The sequence below is a fragment of the Alligator mississippiensis genome, chromosome 1 (genome assembly GCF_030867095.1).
Source record: "Alligator mississippiensis isolate rAllMis1 chromosome 1, rAllMis1, whole genome shotgun sequence".
Taxonomy (NCBI): Eukaryota; Metazoa; Chordata; order Crocodylia; family Alligatoridae; genus Alligator; species Alligator mississippiensis.
The window spans coordinates 42,466,459-42,483,881 of record NC_081824.1 but is presented as its reverse complement, the minus strand read 5'-3'; the positions used below and the strand labels follow the sequence as shown (position 1 = coordinate 42,483,881).

The 17,423-nt window shown below is 39.8% G+C and overlaps 1 protein-coding gene across 1 annotated transcript in view; it reads right to left on the bottom strand.

Moving 5' to 3' along the window:
- Window positions 1-17,423, bottom strand: part of MYOM2 (myomesin 2) — a 108,774-nt gene that overhangs the window by 10,009 nt on the left and 81,342 nt on the right. Inside the window, exons 26-32 of the mRNA XM_006260944.3 lie at window positions 11,870-12,014; window positions 11,698-11,757; window positions 10,423-10,490; window positions 7,269-7,382; window positions 5,745-5,832; window positions 3,720-3,758; window positions 2,917-3,022 (exon numbers count right to left, since the gene is read on the bottom strand). Of these exons, the coding sequence (XP_006261006.1) occupies window positions 2,917-3,022; window positions 3,720-3,758; window positions 5,745-5,832; window positions 7,269-7,382; window positions 10,423-10,490; window positions 11,698-11,757; window positions 11,870-12,014 (620 nt within the window). The remainder of the gene's footprint in view (window positions 1-2,916; window positions 3,023-3,719; window positions 3,759-5,744; window positions 5,833-7,268; window positions 7,383-10,422; window positions 10,491-11,697; window positions 11,758-11,869; window positions 12,015-17,423) is intronic.

Genomic DNA, 17,423 nt, shown 5'->3' with positions numbered 1-17,423 from the left:
GTAGCATCACATGTAGACATGCCATCTATGTATTTATGTTTATATCTGTAAACCTCTGTGACTACAATTAGGGCATGCTCAACATGTGGTCCTGGATGTAACAGGTCCTGCATGCCCTTAGGGATGAACATATTACCAAGGTCTTTGAACCTGGAATGAGGTCTTCTAAAAAGCAGGGCTTATTAGCTCAGGTACAGTACCACACTGATGTAGCTATACTAGTTCTGATTCCAGTGCTAAGGCATGTATAGCTAAGCCAGTAATCTCTGCCAGGTGCTGCCTTGCATGGTATGGGATCTCCAATAAATGGATTAGCATGTCCACAACCAGCTCAAGATATCTCTACACGTGAGTACTATGTAGACATGTCCTAACTCTATTTGCTATAGTTACAGTTGCAGGATAACTGTCTCATACATAATTTTCCAAAACAAATTATCTTTTTAAGATGAATCTTTTCACACTTCCAGGATGTTAAAAGTGTAAAGACATATTGGTTTTGATCCCAAGTTAAAAGTTAGCCTAAACATTGTCATTTTCTACTTTAAAATAATGCAAGATTTTTTTCAAACAACTAAAAAATTCTGAATTCCTATGTGACTTCCAAATAATCACTGCTGCTCAAATGAACTCTGTGACCAACAGACACTGCTAGAAAAATATGTGCTAGGAAACTATATAGATATCAAAGATTATATTGTGCCATTCTTTTAAAGCAAATGCCCCTCCTCTCCAGAAGTGATATTTTTTAAGAAAACACCCTGATTGTATGGTATCGCCACATCATTATATCTGAAAATTCTCCTTGACTCCAATTAACTAAACAAGTGTACCTCTTGAATTTAACATGATTCTTTTTTCTTTAACTAAGTTTTAACATTATGAAGACAGAGTTAGCCAAATAAATAGCTTTTACAAACAATGGATCTGGCCTCTGACCTATAGAGAACTACTTGGATAAGAAAGGGATTTTTTCCTTAGCTCTTATTCCTTTTACAAAAAAAGTCAGTCTATCTCACTAGACCAAATTAGATACCTGGTTGGAAACTGTGCTATGTTCCACATGGTGCAATGAATGGGTGACTGCATGCTGGTTTTAGGATTTGTATTATGCTCCCTGCTATGCAGCATAGTGGATGATTCAGTACTGACTGGGCATTTGCATACTAAGCTACATACTGTGCTGAAGGCAATAAGAAAATCAGGGACTGACTAACCTCTCTGTCTTCCCAAAATGGTTATTCAGAACTTAATTCAAAACAGAAAGTATTTTTTTCAGTCTTTGATTAGATTCATAATAACAATTCTAGCTTAAAATAATTCTGTTCAAAAGAGAATACCGATTTGTTTTTTGTCTTAACTATATTTATTTTTATACAAACTGGATAAGAGCTTGAAGTAATTTGCCTTGAAAGCTCAGGAAGCTTTACTGGGTGCCAAGGGTAAATACATTTTTTGCTTTCTCTGTCAAATTAATGACACACTTATTCAAAGGGCAGAACTTATTTGATACAAAGCTCAAGTTTTGAAGACTATTTCATATTCTTCACAGATGTTCTCCTTGGACTCCTCAACTGACCATTGCTACTTCTGCACCATCCCTGTATCTCTTCATGGAAATTCATGTCAGTGTAAAACAGAACTAATGGAATAGTGAACCAGACCCTCCCCGTATGTCCAGGTCAGTCTGTATTTCCTGTTCTCATTGGTGGTTACTACAAATTTATTAGGTCTGTGAAACTCCTTACTTTATGTTCTACACAGAAATAAGTCCTGAATTTAAACATGGAAGAAGCTGCTGAAACTATACGAAGTTACTCTGATAGTAGTTTTAACATTGTGAATTATTCAAGACATATGATATTACCCAGTTTCATCTAATTTGAGACCAGAACAGATAATTCTCAAAAGCAGGGGAATCATGTAGGACTATTTTAGAGCTCACAAGATTGTGTGAACCACTTGTGTTATGCTTTGTTATTATACAGCATTTTTATTTAAAAAAATAGAACAAGGCATTGCTGTTTCACTTTGCTCTGCACTGTAAATATGAGTGGGAAGAACAACAGACATAAACTGCCCATCAGATAACTGTTATTGAGCATCTTACTAAACTATGAGCCATATATACAATATAGACGAAGGCGAATGCTCTGGAGGTAGAGAATACAGGACTGGAGCTCTGTAGATATTCTGTTCCTCACTCTGCCATAGACTTCCCATGTGACACTAGGCACGGCTGTGTGGTGTGCGGGTGCCACAAACACTTTTGCAGTGCTGCATACCGCACAGTTAGATGTTCTCCACACTACAAGGGTTCGCTGCCCATGCATACACTGCTCTGGGCTTTTTTCCACAGGTTTTTTTGGCCCCTGGATATCCAGTGGGCAAAATAAAATGCAGAAAAAAAAACCCAGAGAAGCACGTGTGCAAGCAGTGCACACCACTGAAAAATGGAGCCGGGATGCCTGGAGCTGCTCTGCAGCTGTCAGCCAGACTCCACCCAGCAGGATCACTGCTGCTGCAGCCCCAGAAGGCCCCCAGGAGCACAGGTAAGGCTGGCCCCAGCCTATGCTACCAGCCCCGGGGTAACTTGCTGTGTGCCAATGCACGTAGCATGGGCATTCCCCGGGGACAAGTAGCTGCGGCACAAGGTGTGCCACTGCTACTTGTCCCCAGGGAACCAAACATCCACACTTATCTGGATGCAGTCACTGGGTAAGTAATTTACTACCTTTGTACCTCAACTCTTTATCTATAAAATAGGAATAACACTTCCTTATCTTAAAAGATGCTGGGAGGTTAATTAATTAATCTGTACAGAATATTATATGATTGTCACAGGAAAGTTATAAATAAACATAAATCCTTTAGTTCTTTCCCAGGATCCATCCTCAATTAGGTCCTCTCACTAACCTTTGATACCAGTTAACTTTCATTTCCTCCATGTAGTACTTCAGGGAACACTGGAGTCTTATTCCTTCTGGAGTACAATGGATCTTCAGTGGAGAAGCAGATTTACCTGTGCAAAATTCAACAGATTCTGGTTAAAAAACACAATGTACTGATTGCTACAAGGTCAGCTGGGGATCTCTTAATGGTTGCTCTTTCAATATGTGGAGGTTACCTAAAAACTGAAATTAATAATCAAGAAATTGTTGAGACCTTGGAAGCAAGGTCTTCAGTTGCTATAAAATGGTATAATACCAGTAATACAAATGGGGACATGCCAATTTACACCAATTGAGTGTCTGGCCCAATATTATTATTTTGTTGCTATTTATTAAGATTATTACCAGAAATATTACTTTTAAAAGTAATAATTATTCATATAATGACATATTGTAGGCACAATTCCAGCCGTACTTTTGCAGCTCTGTTCATTTCAATGGAGTGACTCCTGACTTTGCACTAGAGTCAGAGGATCAGAGTGAGGCCATCTGTATATATGAATAGTGACTTGTTTATGGAAGGTTATTATGTGAAGAAATATATAGCGTTAATACACTTACAGTGTCTGAACCAAACAACTGAGGTGGAATAATACTTTGTTCCCCTTTAATACTGCCAATTAGCAAGGTCAAATGCCTATTCAAAAACTTAATAACATGCCTGTAATAAGATGCCAAGAGATTTCCCACAGTAGCAATTGGCTTCCTCAAGCTCTAGTGATTTTAATACAAAAAATTACATGAAAATCAGAGACAGCATTTACTTACCACTGACTCTGCTCAGCGCCAGAATTATATCATCATACACTGAGAAGAAAAAAAAAAAAAAAGAAACATAATATCATCAAAATGTAAAATTAGATCAAAATATGGCTTTTTTATGTTTAGTTTAATTACACTGATTTGGGATATCACCACATCCTTAGGCAAGAGAGACAGTGAAATTACAATAGTTATGTATGACAATTTGGGGAATCTGGGTATATACAGTTTACAAATTCTGCCTGAGGTTATGAAATCGCAGCGCCACTGAATGCATCAATGTACATGAAGTCAGCCACATACTCTCCGGGCTGTGTCATATATCTTCCAGACTAGAGATTAAAACTTGATGGGCATTAAAACTTGATGGCTGTTTTCCAAATGAGAGTATGTTGGGATAATATAATGGTTACATTTTACGTGAAACTTGTTTGTTTGTTGAGGGGTTTTCTTGGCAAGCATGCATCAGGGGCTGCATTTTGGAGAGTGGAAAATTTCCAAACAAATAGTGTGTAATGCTAGGTTTTAAAAATCACAAAACTCGAGATCCTTGTGGGAAGGCAGTAGATAATGCGAGACTCCCAGCATTTATCTACACTGTGGTCTAGTGTAGAGATATATAAAACAACTCATTTAACCTAGCTTGGGTGCCTGGAGCAGCTAAGCTGCAGAAGCACAGACCTCACGATAAGCTAATTTGCCATGCTCCACAGATAGACAGCTCCCAGCACCTCATCTGGCTCATTTAGAGTTATTTCAGGTAACCAAAAGCAGCTTAAACAGGACACAGGAACATGTTCTAATAGTAGACAAATAAGCTTCACTATCAAGCCAGCAAAGGAAGAAGGAAACTGGCTGTACAGGAGAGAGACTCCATAATCTGAAGAAGCAGCCACATAAAGAAAAGTTACTGAACTGCTTAGAAGATTCTGACTTCAAAGAACTATCAAGAATGATTAGATGGGAAAATGCCTTTTACTATTTTATCTTGATCTGAATATTTCTTGTGCCAATTAAAAGAACTGCTGGTACTTAGAGAACCCACAGGTCTCATAGACATGTACACTTTAATGTGCATTAGCTTCTTTTAATGCACACTAATGTGTAACAAAAAAAAGTTCTCTTTAGCTAATGCACATTAAAACAGGCTATTTTTTAATAGCTCACGAGGGAGGTACTAGATTTAGTTCACATTACCTAAAGCACATTAATGAATGTGTGGATGCACCTAGAGTTTCCTGGCTATAGGGTCTAGGTCTTCAATCAGGGTCAGACCAACTGCCAAATTTGGGATCAGGAAACATTTTCTCCTGTAAGTCAGATTGTCATGGGCTGTGGCAGTTTTTGCCTTCCTTCATAGCAGTGGTTCTCAAACTTTTAAGACTTGACACACCCCTTGTTTGATTCAAAGCAGCCCTTGTATGACTCAATACACCCATCCTTCTAACTTTTGTGAATTGAGTGGCACCCTATTTAAAAAAACTAAGTCATTTATTACAGTGCTTGCATTCTTGCAGAGGGGGGCAGGCATTGGGTGAGCAGCGAGGTTGAGAGAAGCTTGAGCCTGAACTTATTTCCTCACACTTGCTTATCTCCTCACACATTGCAGCACCCCAGGGTGCCCTGGAACCCTGGTTGAGAATCACTTATCTATAGCATGGGGCAGCGCCCCTTTCCTGTGGTGTTCTGAGCACGTATTAACTTCCTCCTTCCCTATTACTGCGCTGGCAGGGTATTGGCAGTAACCCCAGCTCCCCCTACTTTTATGGAGATGATTATATAGAGTCATTGGTGTTTCAAATATTGTTCCTTGTAGCTGTTGGAGAAGGCTTTCACTGGCAATTTGGGGGATTTCTTCAGTTAATGACTACATGTGGTTGCAGGGGATTGGGCTGGATAGCCAAGGAGGCCCCTTTTAGTCCTATGTTCATTTGATCATTTCCCATTTTATCTGTTTTCAGCAAAGATGTTCATCTACCTTTAGAAGCACAGTTAAGCATACATTACTTTAACATCATAAACTGAGCTTACGTTTTCCTGATACATCAAGAGTAGACATATCATGACCTCTGTCGTCTGATAATGTTGCCTTATATATACCTTGATCCTTGTTGGTCAGCTAGACATAAAATATGACACACTTAATTAAATGAGAGCAGAAGATTTAAGCAACTTGTAGACCATTTTCTATATCAGGGATCTTAGTTTGAATTGTGCTCTGACTACAGTGGCCTCTCCTAAGAGGAAACTGGAGCTTAGGCATGCTCCATTAATATCTTTTGTATTTACATATAATATATCAGAAGACTATAATATACTATAAGTTTATTTTGGCTTCCTATAGACAGGTTGCTTTTCCCTACTATTCCATATATAAAGACATATATGCCCTGAGGAATGTAAAAAAGTAGAAATTAGTAAGGTCCAAGAACTTTTTAAGTCTCATAAGACCTTAATTAACAGGTCACTTTGAGCACCCACTTGTACATTATTGGGACAAATTATTGTGATCAGAGTTAGAGAATTTTCTCTTAGGATATAATGACTACTTCTCAGAATGGCTAAAATAAATATTAAGAGTTAATGAGAATAAGTCAAGAATATTAACACACTGGATTTGGTTCAAACAGTAACTGTAGTTGAACAATAACTGAGTAATACTGACCACATTAAAATACACTCAATATCCTTAGAGGGCTTATATACCAAAATCAAAAATAGAGACACTATGCTTTAAAAGGGGAGACCATTTTTAAAGATTAGGAAGCCAGTCAATGTGAAGAAATTAAAATGTTTAATGTCAGCATAAAAGTTATTGAATAGAATTATAGTTTTATATAAATTCCTAAGCAAAAGCAGATACAGAAAAAGAGAGACTAGTTAAATGCCAAGGTACAAGACAAGAGGGTAATCAAGTCAAACAAGCATCCTTGAGAAAATATAAACCTAATGCAAGTGAATCCAACAAGCGTGCATAAACCAATGTAAGTAAATTGTGAAATGTGAAGTAGGGGAACTAGCAGGGAATATGAAGAACAAATGAAAACAAAAAAATACTAAAATAATTCTTTACATCTAGAGCAGGAAACCTGCAAGCGAATCTGTGGATCATCTGGACTGATAGGGTACAAAGGAAGCTATAAAGGAAGACAAGGTAAATAGAGAGAAACTAACATACTTTCTTTCCCCAGTCTTCACTATAATGAGTACTGGGGACATTTCTGATTCAAGCCTAGTCATTTTAGGCAATAAAGATGAGAGACTGTCAAAAATTAAGTGCTTGAACAAGTTGAAAAATTAAGGAGCAACAAGATATCAGGATCAGATTGTATTCATCAAAGGGTTCTGAAGGAACTTGAGCATGAAGAGGCAGGTCTCGTAACAAAAATAGGCAATCTCTTACTGATATTAGCTATTATGCCAACTAACTGGAGGGTAGCAAATGTACCTTTCCTTAAAATGGTCCATAGAAATCAGGACAGTTGTTTTGGAACTCTACCTGGTGAAACTATAAAATGTTACACAGAAACTGTCATTGCTCAGGTTATACCGTACCCTTGGAATAGTTAGGTGGCACACTTCTTTCTGTAAGTCAGGCAGCTTTTCAACATCAACCCCAGAACCATCTTTGTACCATTTGAAAATGGTTTCCTTCTTTGTATTTGCAACCTGCACAAGAGAAAAAACATGCATGTATTTTTATATTCTGACAAAAGACATCACAGTTTATTCATTTCTACTCTTTTTCCAATACAAAAATATACATTTTATTCTATAGCATAGGCCAGATAAAGTAAATGACAGTACAATTACAATCAAATTGTGCTAGCTGAGTTTTTTATTATAAAAAATGCAGTCTGAGTTCTGTGGAACATTTCTCATTCCAAAAGGGCAATAAACCATGTATATGCCCATAGCTCATGAGTCCTAACTTCTATCCTTTGTTTAACAGGCAGAGTACATTCCTTAGGGCCCAGGAAATTATTAAGGAACATTCATACTGCTTTGGTAGTAGCAAGAGACATTAGAAAAATACCACCAAAATAATTTCCCCAGCAGAAATCAATAGTGTAAATACGGTAGGGCAACCCAGATGTTCCAGGTGCCAACTTGGAATGGGAGGGGAAAGGATGAAAAAAATCACTGCAACCACAGCCACATAATCACACTGATGACACAGCGGCGGCAGCTGAAAGTCACCCTCCGCTTCCCCCCCACCCCGCCCCATGTTGCAGCTGTCCCAGGTGCTTGTCCGCATTGTTACACCTGTGGCAGAAATTACACTGTGGCTACATACATGCAGGTGCATACATCATTGTGCTAGGGATACACTGAAGAAGCAGCCAGATGTGAAGGGGCTACTTTTGAATTGAAGGGAGAATGGCTGGTAATTAGGACTGTAAAACTGTAGGTACAGTAAAATTAGAGCAAATCCCAATACCACTTTGAAATTGGAGATCCAGAATTTTCCCTGTCCCCAAGGACTGTGACTTCTTTCTATGCCTCCTAAGAGAGGCCGTATAGAATCTAGGGCCTGTGCTGGAAGGCCCTCTGGAAATGTACAAATCTACTCATCCACTTAGAAAATGGTTACCTTTGATCACTGAGACCAAAAAAAGCATGAAGCTAGGAGGGAATGCCATGAGCTGCAGTGTCTTTTGATAGGAAAGCATGTGACACAGATGTGAATGAAGAAAAGCTGCCTAAAGGGAGCTGCCTGGAAGAAGTGATGGCAGCTCATCAGTTCAATAGGCAGAGAGATGGAAATTGGACTTCTGGTATTGCAGTGTATGTGAAATATAGTTGTGTGTATCAAATGGCATTTAAAATATTGCTGGATGAGTGAACCAAAAGTACTATTTCAAAGAAGTAGCTAGAAGGAGAGTGACTGGAGTTCAGCTGTCTTCACAGGAACTGCCAATATATTTCTATCCATTTTTGTTGAACAGATCACTCAGAAAAAGCACTGTCAGTGTTCCACAGCTGTCTTCCCTTGCTTGCACTCATACAAAACCAAGGCACACAAGTATAATATAAGCAAAATAAGGTGTTATAAAGGAATGCAGGGCTTCAGCATATCTGCACTTCCATAATGCCATCAACCATTCAGTCCTGGTACATTTCATGGAGCTATATGAGGGCATCAGGGAAACCTGAATTCAGAGCTTAAGAAACAAATTAAAGGAAATTATTTTTCCAAATAACTGATTATAAAACATAGAACATGGATACCTTTTACTCCCTTTTACTATTTATTTCTCTCATACAAACAGAACCAATGCCATATTTATACCCTAATTTACTGCATCTATTGGCACTAGTTGAAATTGGCTGAAGGGTCGTACCCAGAGGGTGGTGGTGGACGGGTCATATTCAGCCTGGGGGGAAATGGGCAGCGGAGTCCCTCAGGGCTCGGTCCTTGGGCCCGCACTGTTCAATTTCTTTATCAGTGATTTGGACAACAGGGTGAAAAGCAACCTGTTCAAATTTGCTGATGATACCAAAATTTGGGGTGAGGTGGGCACACTAGTAGGGAGGGAAAGACTGAAGAAAGACCTGGATAGGTTGCAGGGGTGAGCTAACAAAAACAGGATGCGTTTCAATACTGACAAGTGCAGGGTGCTGCACTTGGGCAGTAGTAACCAGCAGCACACTTATAAGATTCACAGATAATCTGTGAACATAAAAAGGACTGTACAGTAAGTTAAACTACTCTTAATGAATTATTAAATCTGCTCTAATTAAAAACCCAGTGGGCATGTCTACATGAGATGTTTACTGCAGAGTAGACTAATTAGCTCTGCAGTAAACATCTTGGCATCTACATATGCAGGGTTATTAGGCTGTTGTAAACTAATAAACTTGACAGCAGGGTAGTACTTGTAAATACAAGTACTATCCTGCTGCAGAGTTTTTTACTCCCCAGCAGCACATGAGTAGATGCTGACTGGGCCAGCTGGGGCACAAGGGTGCTTCAGTGCAGGGACTGCCAGCTGGCTAGCCCTGCACTGGAGAACCCTCATGCCCTATCCAGCCCCTCTGCAGAATGCTGAGTTGGGTCAAGACAGCCCCAGGCTGGCATGCTGACCCCTAAGATCTTTTTAAAAAATTATTAAAATTATAAAACCTGTTTTCTAACTTAAATCCATACACATTTTTTTAGTGTATGTTTGGATTAACCCCTATGCAAATAATGACTTTTGGTGGCAGACTGAAAAAAAATTAGAAAACCCATAAAAAACGAAATAATAATTTGGGGACGGTAGAGGCTGAAAGGAAATGACTTCTTTCTGGCTCTGACTTTTTTAAAGAAACATTTATTTCTGAAATATTTGATCCAGAACAAAATGTTTTCTTTCATTTTGGATTATTTACTCCTTTTCTCTGTTTTCTATTTTTTTCTAAGTGAAAAACTTGGTTTGAAATAAAATAGTGCAAAATTCCATTTTGAAGAAACTAAAATGAAACATTTCCTTTTAGAAACTTTGTATTTTTGAATATTTAAAAATGTTCCCATTTTCCCTGTCCAAACTATTTGACCCAAATTTGCAAGTAGGCTCAATTTTAATTTACAGCAAATTTCATGTTTCCCCAAATTCTTGTATATAAATTGGATCATTACTAAAAATAAGTAATATTTAAAAGAATAATCTTTAATCTGTTATTTCGAGAATGTATAAACTGCCTGAATTTCTAAATGTTTTCTCACCTTACAAATAAGTAAAACTTCACATTCTTCAGTAACTTCCCAGGACAAGTATTCATGAAAATGAGGACCTAGGAAACAAAATGAACTTAAAACATGTTATGGAATCAGGGAACATTTCTCACTTAGGAGAAATATAATATGAAGAAGAAAAAGAAAGATGAGCATGTTCTAGCATCTTAGATCAGAATGATGACAGGTAACAATCTTTCATGAACTATGAGCTCCCTGGAGGAGAAACTTTGCAATAAGCATTTATCTTATTGACACCAGGTATCTATTGCACTGAAGTATAAAAAATAAAAATTGGGGGACACATCTCACTTCGCAATTTAGGACATGTATCATTCCTGAATGCAAAACAGTTTATTGAGACAACTGGAAGCACTGATCTTACTTAGTTGCCAAATAATCATTGGAAAAAGAGAGTGTTACCAAAAAAAGTTAAAGGATGAATTTAATGAAAAGAGAATTGGAGAAAAAACAAAATGCTTATTTTATGTTTCAAGAAAAAAATCCTTGACAACCACTATTTTTTTCCAAATAGAATTAAATGAGAAGTATTTAAATAGAATTGTTATATAATATAATCAGATAGAATCAAATAGAAAGATAACCATTCCTGTTCCCCCATAAGGATGCATGCTGAAGATATGTGTGTCCATGAATAACTTTATCAACCAGCACAGGCCCAATAAGACTGGTCATATTAGTACAGTTATGTATGTGCTTAACAGACAAATACAATCTTGTTTTGGCGAGCCCTACAATTACATGCCCCAGTGTGCAAAATCTAGAAACTTGCATCTGGGAAATAGATCTCTCTCTGACACTACGCTATCAACTCTCTAGGAGTCTATGACATTGATCAATTAGACCAAGAGGACAGCTCACATCCTTACAATTAAGTACATGCCGAAGTGCTTTGCTGGATCAGAGCCTAAAGCAGGAATGATCAGAAAGCAAACAGAAATGAACAGAATATGTAACTTCTGATTAGGCTTCCTATTTTACCTAGGGTCTTCTTGGGGGCACAACAGAATGCACCATTTAACCCTAAAAATTATATCATGATTTATATTCTCTGATAACACAGAATAATATAGACACCCCACAGAAATAAGATTCCCATCTTGCAAAGTGTTCAATATCTCCAGCAAGATGCATAATCCTCTTAGCTCCTACTGATGACAATAAGAATTGGGAAACTTCTCTTTTACAAATGTGTTCCACTAACTGAAAAATGTGGCTGTGTATCACCAAGCTTCTTTGTTTTACCTTGTTTCCTGAGATATTCCTTTCTCTGGAACTCAGCCTCAGCCAATACAGTCTTGAATGCTAAATTTAGAGTAGAGAAGTATGAAATAATGAATGAGCTGCTGAAGTTTTCAAAGGATAATTAAAGTGCATTTTTTTTCATAAGCTAAGCCAAATGTTTCAGTGAGCTTACCATCTCCAATAAGCACTAATGAAGACTGGTTCTTGGCTTTTCCATCTTGGATCTGTACAGTATAGGTACCTTCATTTTCAATTGTAAATCTATCCATCACCATATCAATAATGCCAGTTGAACGGTCACAACTAATTTTGTGCCTCTGCAATTAAGTATCACAACACATAAGTAAAGTTAATGCAGCATAATGTGTTAACAAGTTGCAATCACCCAACATATTCATCACCATGTTCATTTACTAGTCCCAGTCAGGATACTATTATGAATATAAGATTAACAATATTAACAGCTATTTTCTACAATTTGTAAATCAGAGTATAAGGAACCATGCTAGCTTTGTTTGACTGAATGAGGCAAATTGATATCTCATGGATCACCTGCAGAAAGACTACTAATTCATTTATTATTAGAGTATTCCTGCAAGGGAATCTGTGAGCATGGATCTTTAACTCCTGAGAAAAAAAAAATTGAAGTCAGCTTAGTTCTGCACTTAGAAGTATAATCTTTCTACTGTAGATAGATCTATTATAACAACAAACATGATAATGGGCTAGAGAAGATTGAGACCATATTTCTGAACTCAGTGTTGGTTTATGTAGGGTCTAGTTTCCCCCACGCCACTTGCTGCCAACACCTGATATGCTGGGAGGCAAAAGCTGCAGCATTTTTTACCTCCCATCCATCAGGCACAGGCAGCAAGCAGCAAGCAACGGGGCCCCACTGCCAAACAGTGGGGCGGGGGGGAGGCAGGCACAAGGGAAACTCCAAGATTAAAGAAGCCGTCACACCCCACACTTCTGGCATGAATTCCAGAGATCCCTAACTATGGTATATTGGGTGTCCTGCTCAAAGAGGAAATTAAAGTATCAACCTTTGAGGAGAAATACTGTGGTTCTCATCTGTAAAATGGGCAGAATTACCTGGGAAGGTAATTACCAAGAGATTACCAGTGTAATCTCTTTGAAGTGTTTCAAAGGGCAAGCAAACAGATGTACATACCTTTTGATGCACTCCAAAAATGGTAAAAGCGTTCGCATAATATTCCTGGGGGAAGTATTTACTATTTCGAAGCACTTCAAAGAGCAGTGAACACAGAGAGCATTTGCCTTGAAGCTGCAGTGACAGAAGCAGCGCAGCAGTGGAACTGCACTGTATAGACTTTTCTAAGAACCGGTGACTCTGGATGTTTGACTTGGGCCCGGTTTTCTTTTTCTTTTTTTTTTTCCTTTTCCCCTCTGGGATGATTGCTTCACAGGGTTTGCATTCACAGCTCTGTGTAAGTGATTTACTTCTGTGGCAGGACACTGTTTGTGCCTGCCACTTTAAGACCTGGGGCCAAGCAGCCAGCAGGTGCTTAATTGCAGCAGCCATTTTAGGGCTCTGGCCACCTATATAAACAGGGCATTTTGCTACTGGCTGGAGGTGCAGCAACATCAAATGGAACACTCTGGAGGTAAGGGAGAAGCTGTAGGGGATGGTCAGGAGGCTCCTGGTCCTGGGCATGACCTAAAACTGCATCCTGCCAGGAGTGGGTGGCCTGGTGGGGCTCTCAGTGGCATGGGAGCATCCAGGAAATGCCAGGCCAGTTACCACCCTGGTGAAAGGCAGGTCGGGGCACCTTAACCCCAGCTCCCACAACTGGGTGGGTTACCCCCTTGTAGGGTTCAGAACGTGGACCCTAGTGAAAGAGTGGGGCCATAGACTCAAAAAAACCTGTCTTGACATCCCCCGACTGGCCAATGCTGGGGCCAGGACCAGAAGGGTCAAAGGGCCAGGGACCCACCATGAGGGATGCCCAGAGCTGAGGGCCTGGGGTTCTGACTTGCCTGGAGGTGGGCCAGGGCCAGTAGAGCCAAAGGTCCCGGGGGGACCACACCCATAAGGGGAAAGCAGCTCAGGGAGCTGTGCAGCCTAGAATGAAGGTGGATTAGGTCACCTGAATGGAGGGATCCAGGTGGGGTTCAAACAGTAGGATTCTGGGGCCCAGAGTGGGGCCAGTGACTGTAAGAACAGAGGATGCCATCTGCGAGGCATGGGCTGCAGTGTAGAGGAGGTACGGAGCCACAGATAGCGCCCCCTGCCATCGGGGCAAGAAATGGGCAGCCTCCCACTTAATTAACAACCATTAATTAATTAATTAACAATAAGATGTGGCGGGTGAGAAAGTGAGCGGTTAGCCCAGAAACAGGTAGACGGGCCGCAGGGAAATCGGCCCCGTTACAACTTCAAATGAGGCAGGTCTTCTATCAAGAAACAGGATCTATCTATCCAGAAGTGGAAAGAGCATTTTTGGGTATTGTCTGGCCAACCTAATAATGAGAGCTTTAACTTGGTCCTAATAAGAAGAGCTTTAAACTTGGTTTCATGGAAGATGATGATCAAAACCCACCAGAAACAAAGAAAATAATCCAGAGGGGAAAGCACTGAAAGAAGCAGCTCAACTCTGGAGAAGGACCAGAGAGCCACAGGACAGGATGGACCGGTGCAAAAGGGAACCAAGTACATTTTACTTGTTAATCTATGTATAAACATGCAAGAAGTATGGGGAATAAACAAGATGAGCTGGAAGCTACAGCCTTTGAAAAGAACTATGTTCTGACACTGTGTTATGGAAGGACAGGGTTGGGAGAAAATATGGTGGTATGGCTTTGTGTGTCAAGAGTGCATACACTTTTTCCCTCCTTCAGGAAGAAGAAGATAGCAGAGCAGAATGCATTTGGGTGAAGATGAAAGGTGAAAGATCCAGCACAGATATAATGATAAGGATTTGTTATAGGCCACCAAGTCAGGAAGAAGAGGAGATGAGGCAGTCTTCAGGAGGTGACAAATCTATCCTTCTTGACCCCAAATATGGTGATTGGTCTAACTGAGCAGAGGGGCAAGACGCTCTAGCCAGGAACCTCCAGCTTTGCCCCAGCAGAAGAATTGGCACACCCCAGCTGAAGTCTCCAGCCTTAGCTGTAGCCTTGTGCTTCCATCATGTTAGAACTATTTTTGTTGCACTTCTAATACTGTGCCCTTTAGAAGTGCCCACCTTTTTCCTTCACTTTGTCTTCCCACAGCACCATTCCTGTTAACTTCTTGAGTCAATTGAAATCCATCTTTTTTTTAAATCTAGCATCCTAATTTTGCTGACCTCATGGTCATTTTGCTGACCAAAAGGCAGTACTAAATCACGGCTCAGTAACAAAATCACCATAGCGATACATGTAGGTGCACCCTAAGAATGGCAAAAGACCAAAGTGGCTGTACAACGGGCTTATATAATATCTCAAATGTAAAAGGAAAGTATACAGGCAATGAAAAAGGGGCACGTCACCCAGCAAGTTTACCAGAAAATAGCAAGAACCTAATAGCAAGGGACATAATCAAGAAGACCAAGATAAAGAGTGACCTGCACCTGGCAATAAGACAATAAGAAGAGCTTCTGTAAGTATTTTATCCAGAAAAGAAAGACCAAGGAAGTTGTGGATCCACTGTTAGTTTACCAGGGGAAACTCTTAACAGAAAATGCAAAGAAGGCAGAACAATTCAACAGCTACTTTACCTCAATCATCACAGAAAAATTAAGCTGCAGCAAGACACCCAATAAGGGATTACTAAGATAAGGAAAAGGACAGGCTGAGGGGAAAGATAACAATCAGACTGTCAGAATGCTTTTGACGGGTCTGAATGAATTCCAGTCAGCAGCCTGCATGAACTTCATCCCAGGGTACTGAAGGAACTGGCAGAGGATATCTCAGAGCCCATGATAAGGATATTTATGAAGTTATGGGAGGCAGGTGTTATATCAGAGGACTGGAAAAGGGCCCATGTAGTGCCTCATTTTAAAAAAAGGCAGGAGGACTCAAAGAACAAAGACCAGCTAGCCTGCATATGCCACGAAACTGGGAAGAACTGCAAACATGTTGAAGTACAGGAGGGCAGTTCAGAAGGATCTCAATAGATTAAAAAACTGGGCTACAGCTAACAGGATGAAGTTCAGTGCAGACAAGCACAAAATGCTACACCTTGGAAATATTAATCATAAATACAAGATGGGTGATACCTGGCTAGATGGTAGCACTATGGAAAAGGATCTCGGAGTCTTGGTAGATCACAGATACTATAAATGTGATGCATCTGCACAAAAGGTGAATGTAGTTTTGGGATGCATCAACAGAAGCATTAGGTGCAAGGTACAGGAGGTGATAATGATTCCCTACTTGGCACTAGTTAGGTCTTCTCTAGAGTACTGCATGCAGTTTTGGGTCCCATGTTTTAAAAGCATGTGGAGAAGGCAGAAGACAAAAATGACAAAGAGCTTGGATGGCTATTCATATGAGGAGGAGTTGAAGGAGCTATGCATGTTCAGTTTGTAGAAAAGGCACTGAAGATAGGACATGATAGAAGATACTTGAAGGGCTTCCATAAAGAAGAAGGAAACTACCTCTTCTCTCTTGTCGCATAGAGCAGGACATAGACCACTGGCTTGAAATTGCAGGCAAATAGCTTTAAATAGGATATCAGGAAAGACTTCTTCACTATTAAAATGGTGAGGCAGTGGAATGGATTGCCTAGGAAAGTTGTGGAATCCCCATCATTGGAGGTGTTCAATAAGAGGTTGGACAAGCATTGGTCAGACATGAGTATCTATGCCTACTATGCTACTATGGGTATTTCCCATGCTCCTAGGAGTTGTGTGTTGCCACATTGGACTTGGAAAGAATTTCTTTTCCCTCCTGCTGCTTCATGCATGTTGAGGGAGAGGGAGGATTCATCTTTCTCAGAAGCCCTGGATATTGGCTGCAGCCAAGGCTGGGGATTTTGAGTGGGCATGCCAATTTTCCTGCTAGGACTTAAACTTAAATGTTCCTGGTTAGAGGGTCTCGCTCTCTCCTTGGATCAGGGAGGAACTTTACTATGCTCAAATTGATATCAATAGCGTGGGGATCTGCCTTCCTGTATTGGAGGCTATGGCCCTCTTTGGATCTCTTGAGTATATTTTAACAATTCTTACAGCAGCAGGATGTTGGCCACCATGGTACTCCTGCATGTTGGCATGTTATGTCTTGTATTTGTGTTAGGGTTGACCATGTAATTTTGCTAATAGGTTAGACAGTGGATTTGTACAGAGTGGTTTCTACAGGGATGATCCTTTCTCATGCAGAGATTCGTACTAGACGACCTCTGGAGGTCCATTCCAGCCCTCCTTTTCTATGATGCTATGAATCTATGAAAATGAGCCTCCTATTACATGTGCATGTTCTACAGAGCACAATTGGAATCAGCTCAGTCCCCCCAGTATCCCAATGGACTCCTCTCTGATGTTCAGATGAGCTTCAGATGTTACATCTGTCAATGCCCTAAGAGTAGGTAAAGACAGTGAAGCATAATTACAGGAAGGAAAAACAAATGGAACCCTTTTCACTAGCAAAGAAATTTGATCACCACTTAATTGGATGCCTAGTTATCCAATTACATCAAATACTTAATTTGAATTAAAACCTTATCATGAGTCAATGGTGTATGTACCCTTTTTGTATTTGCTCTCTTTTAAATATTCTACAGA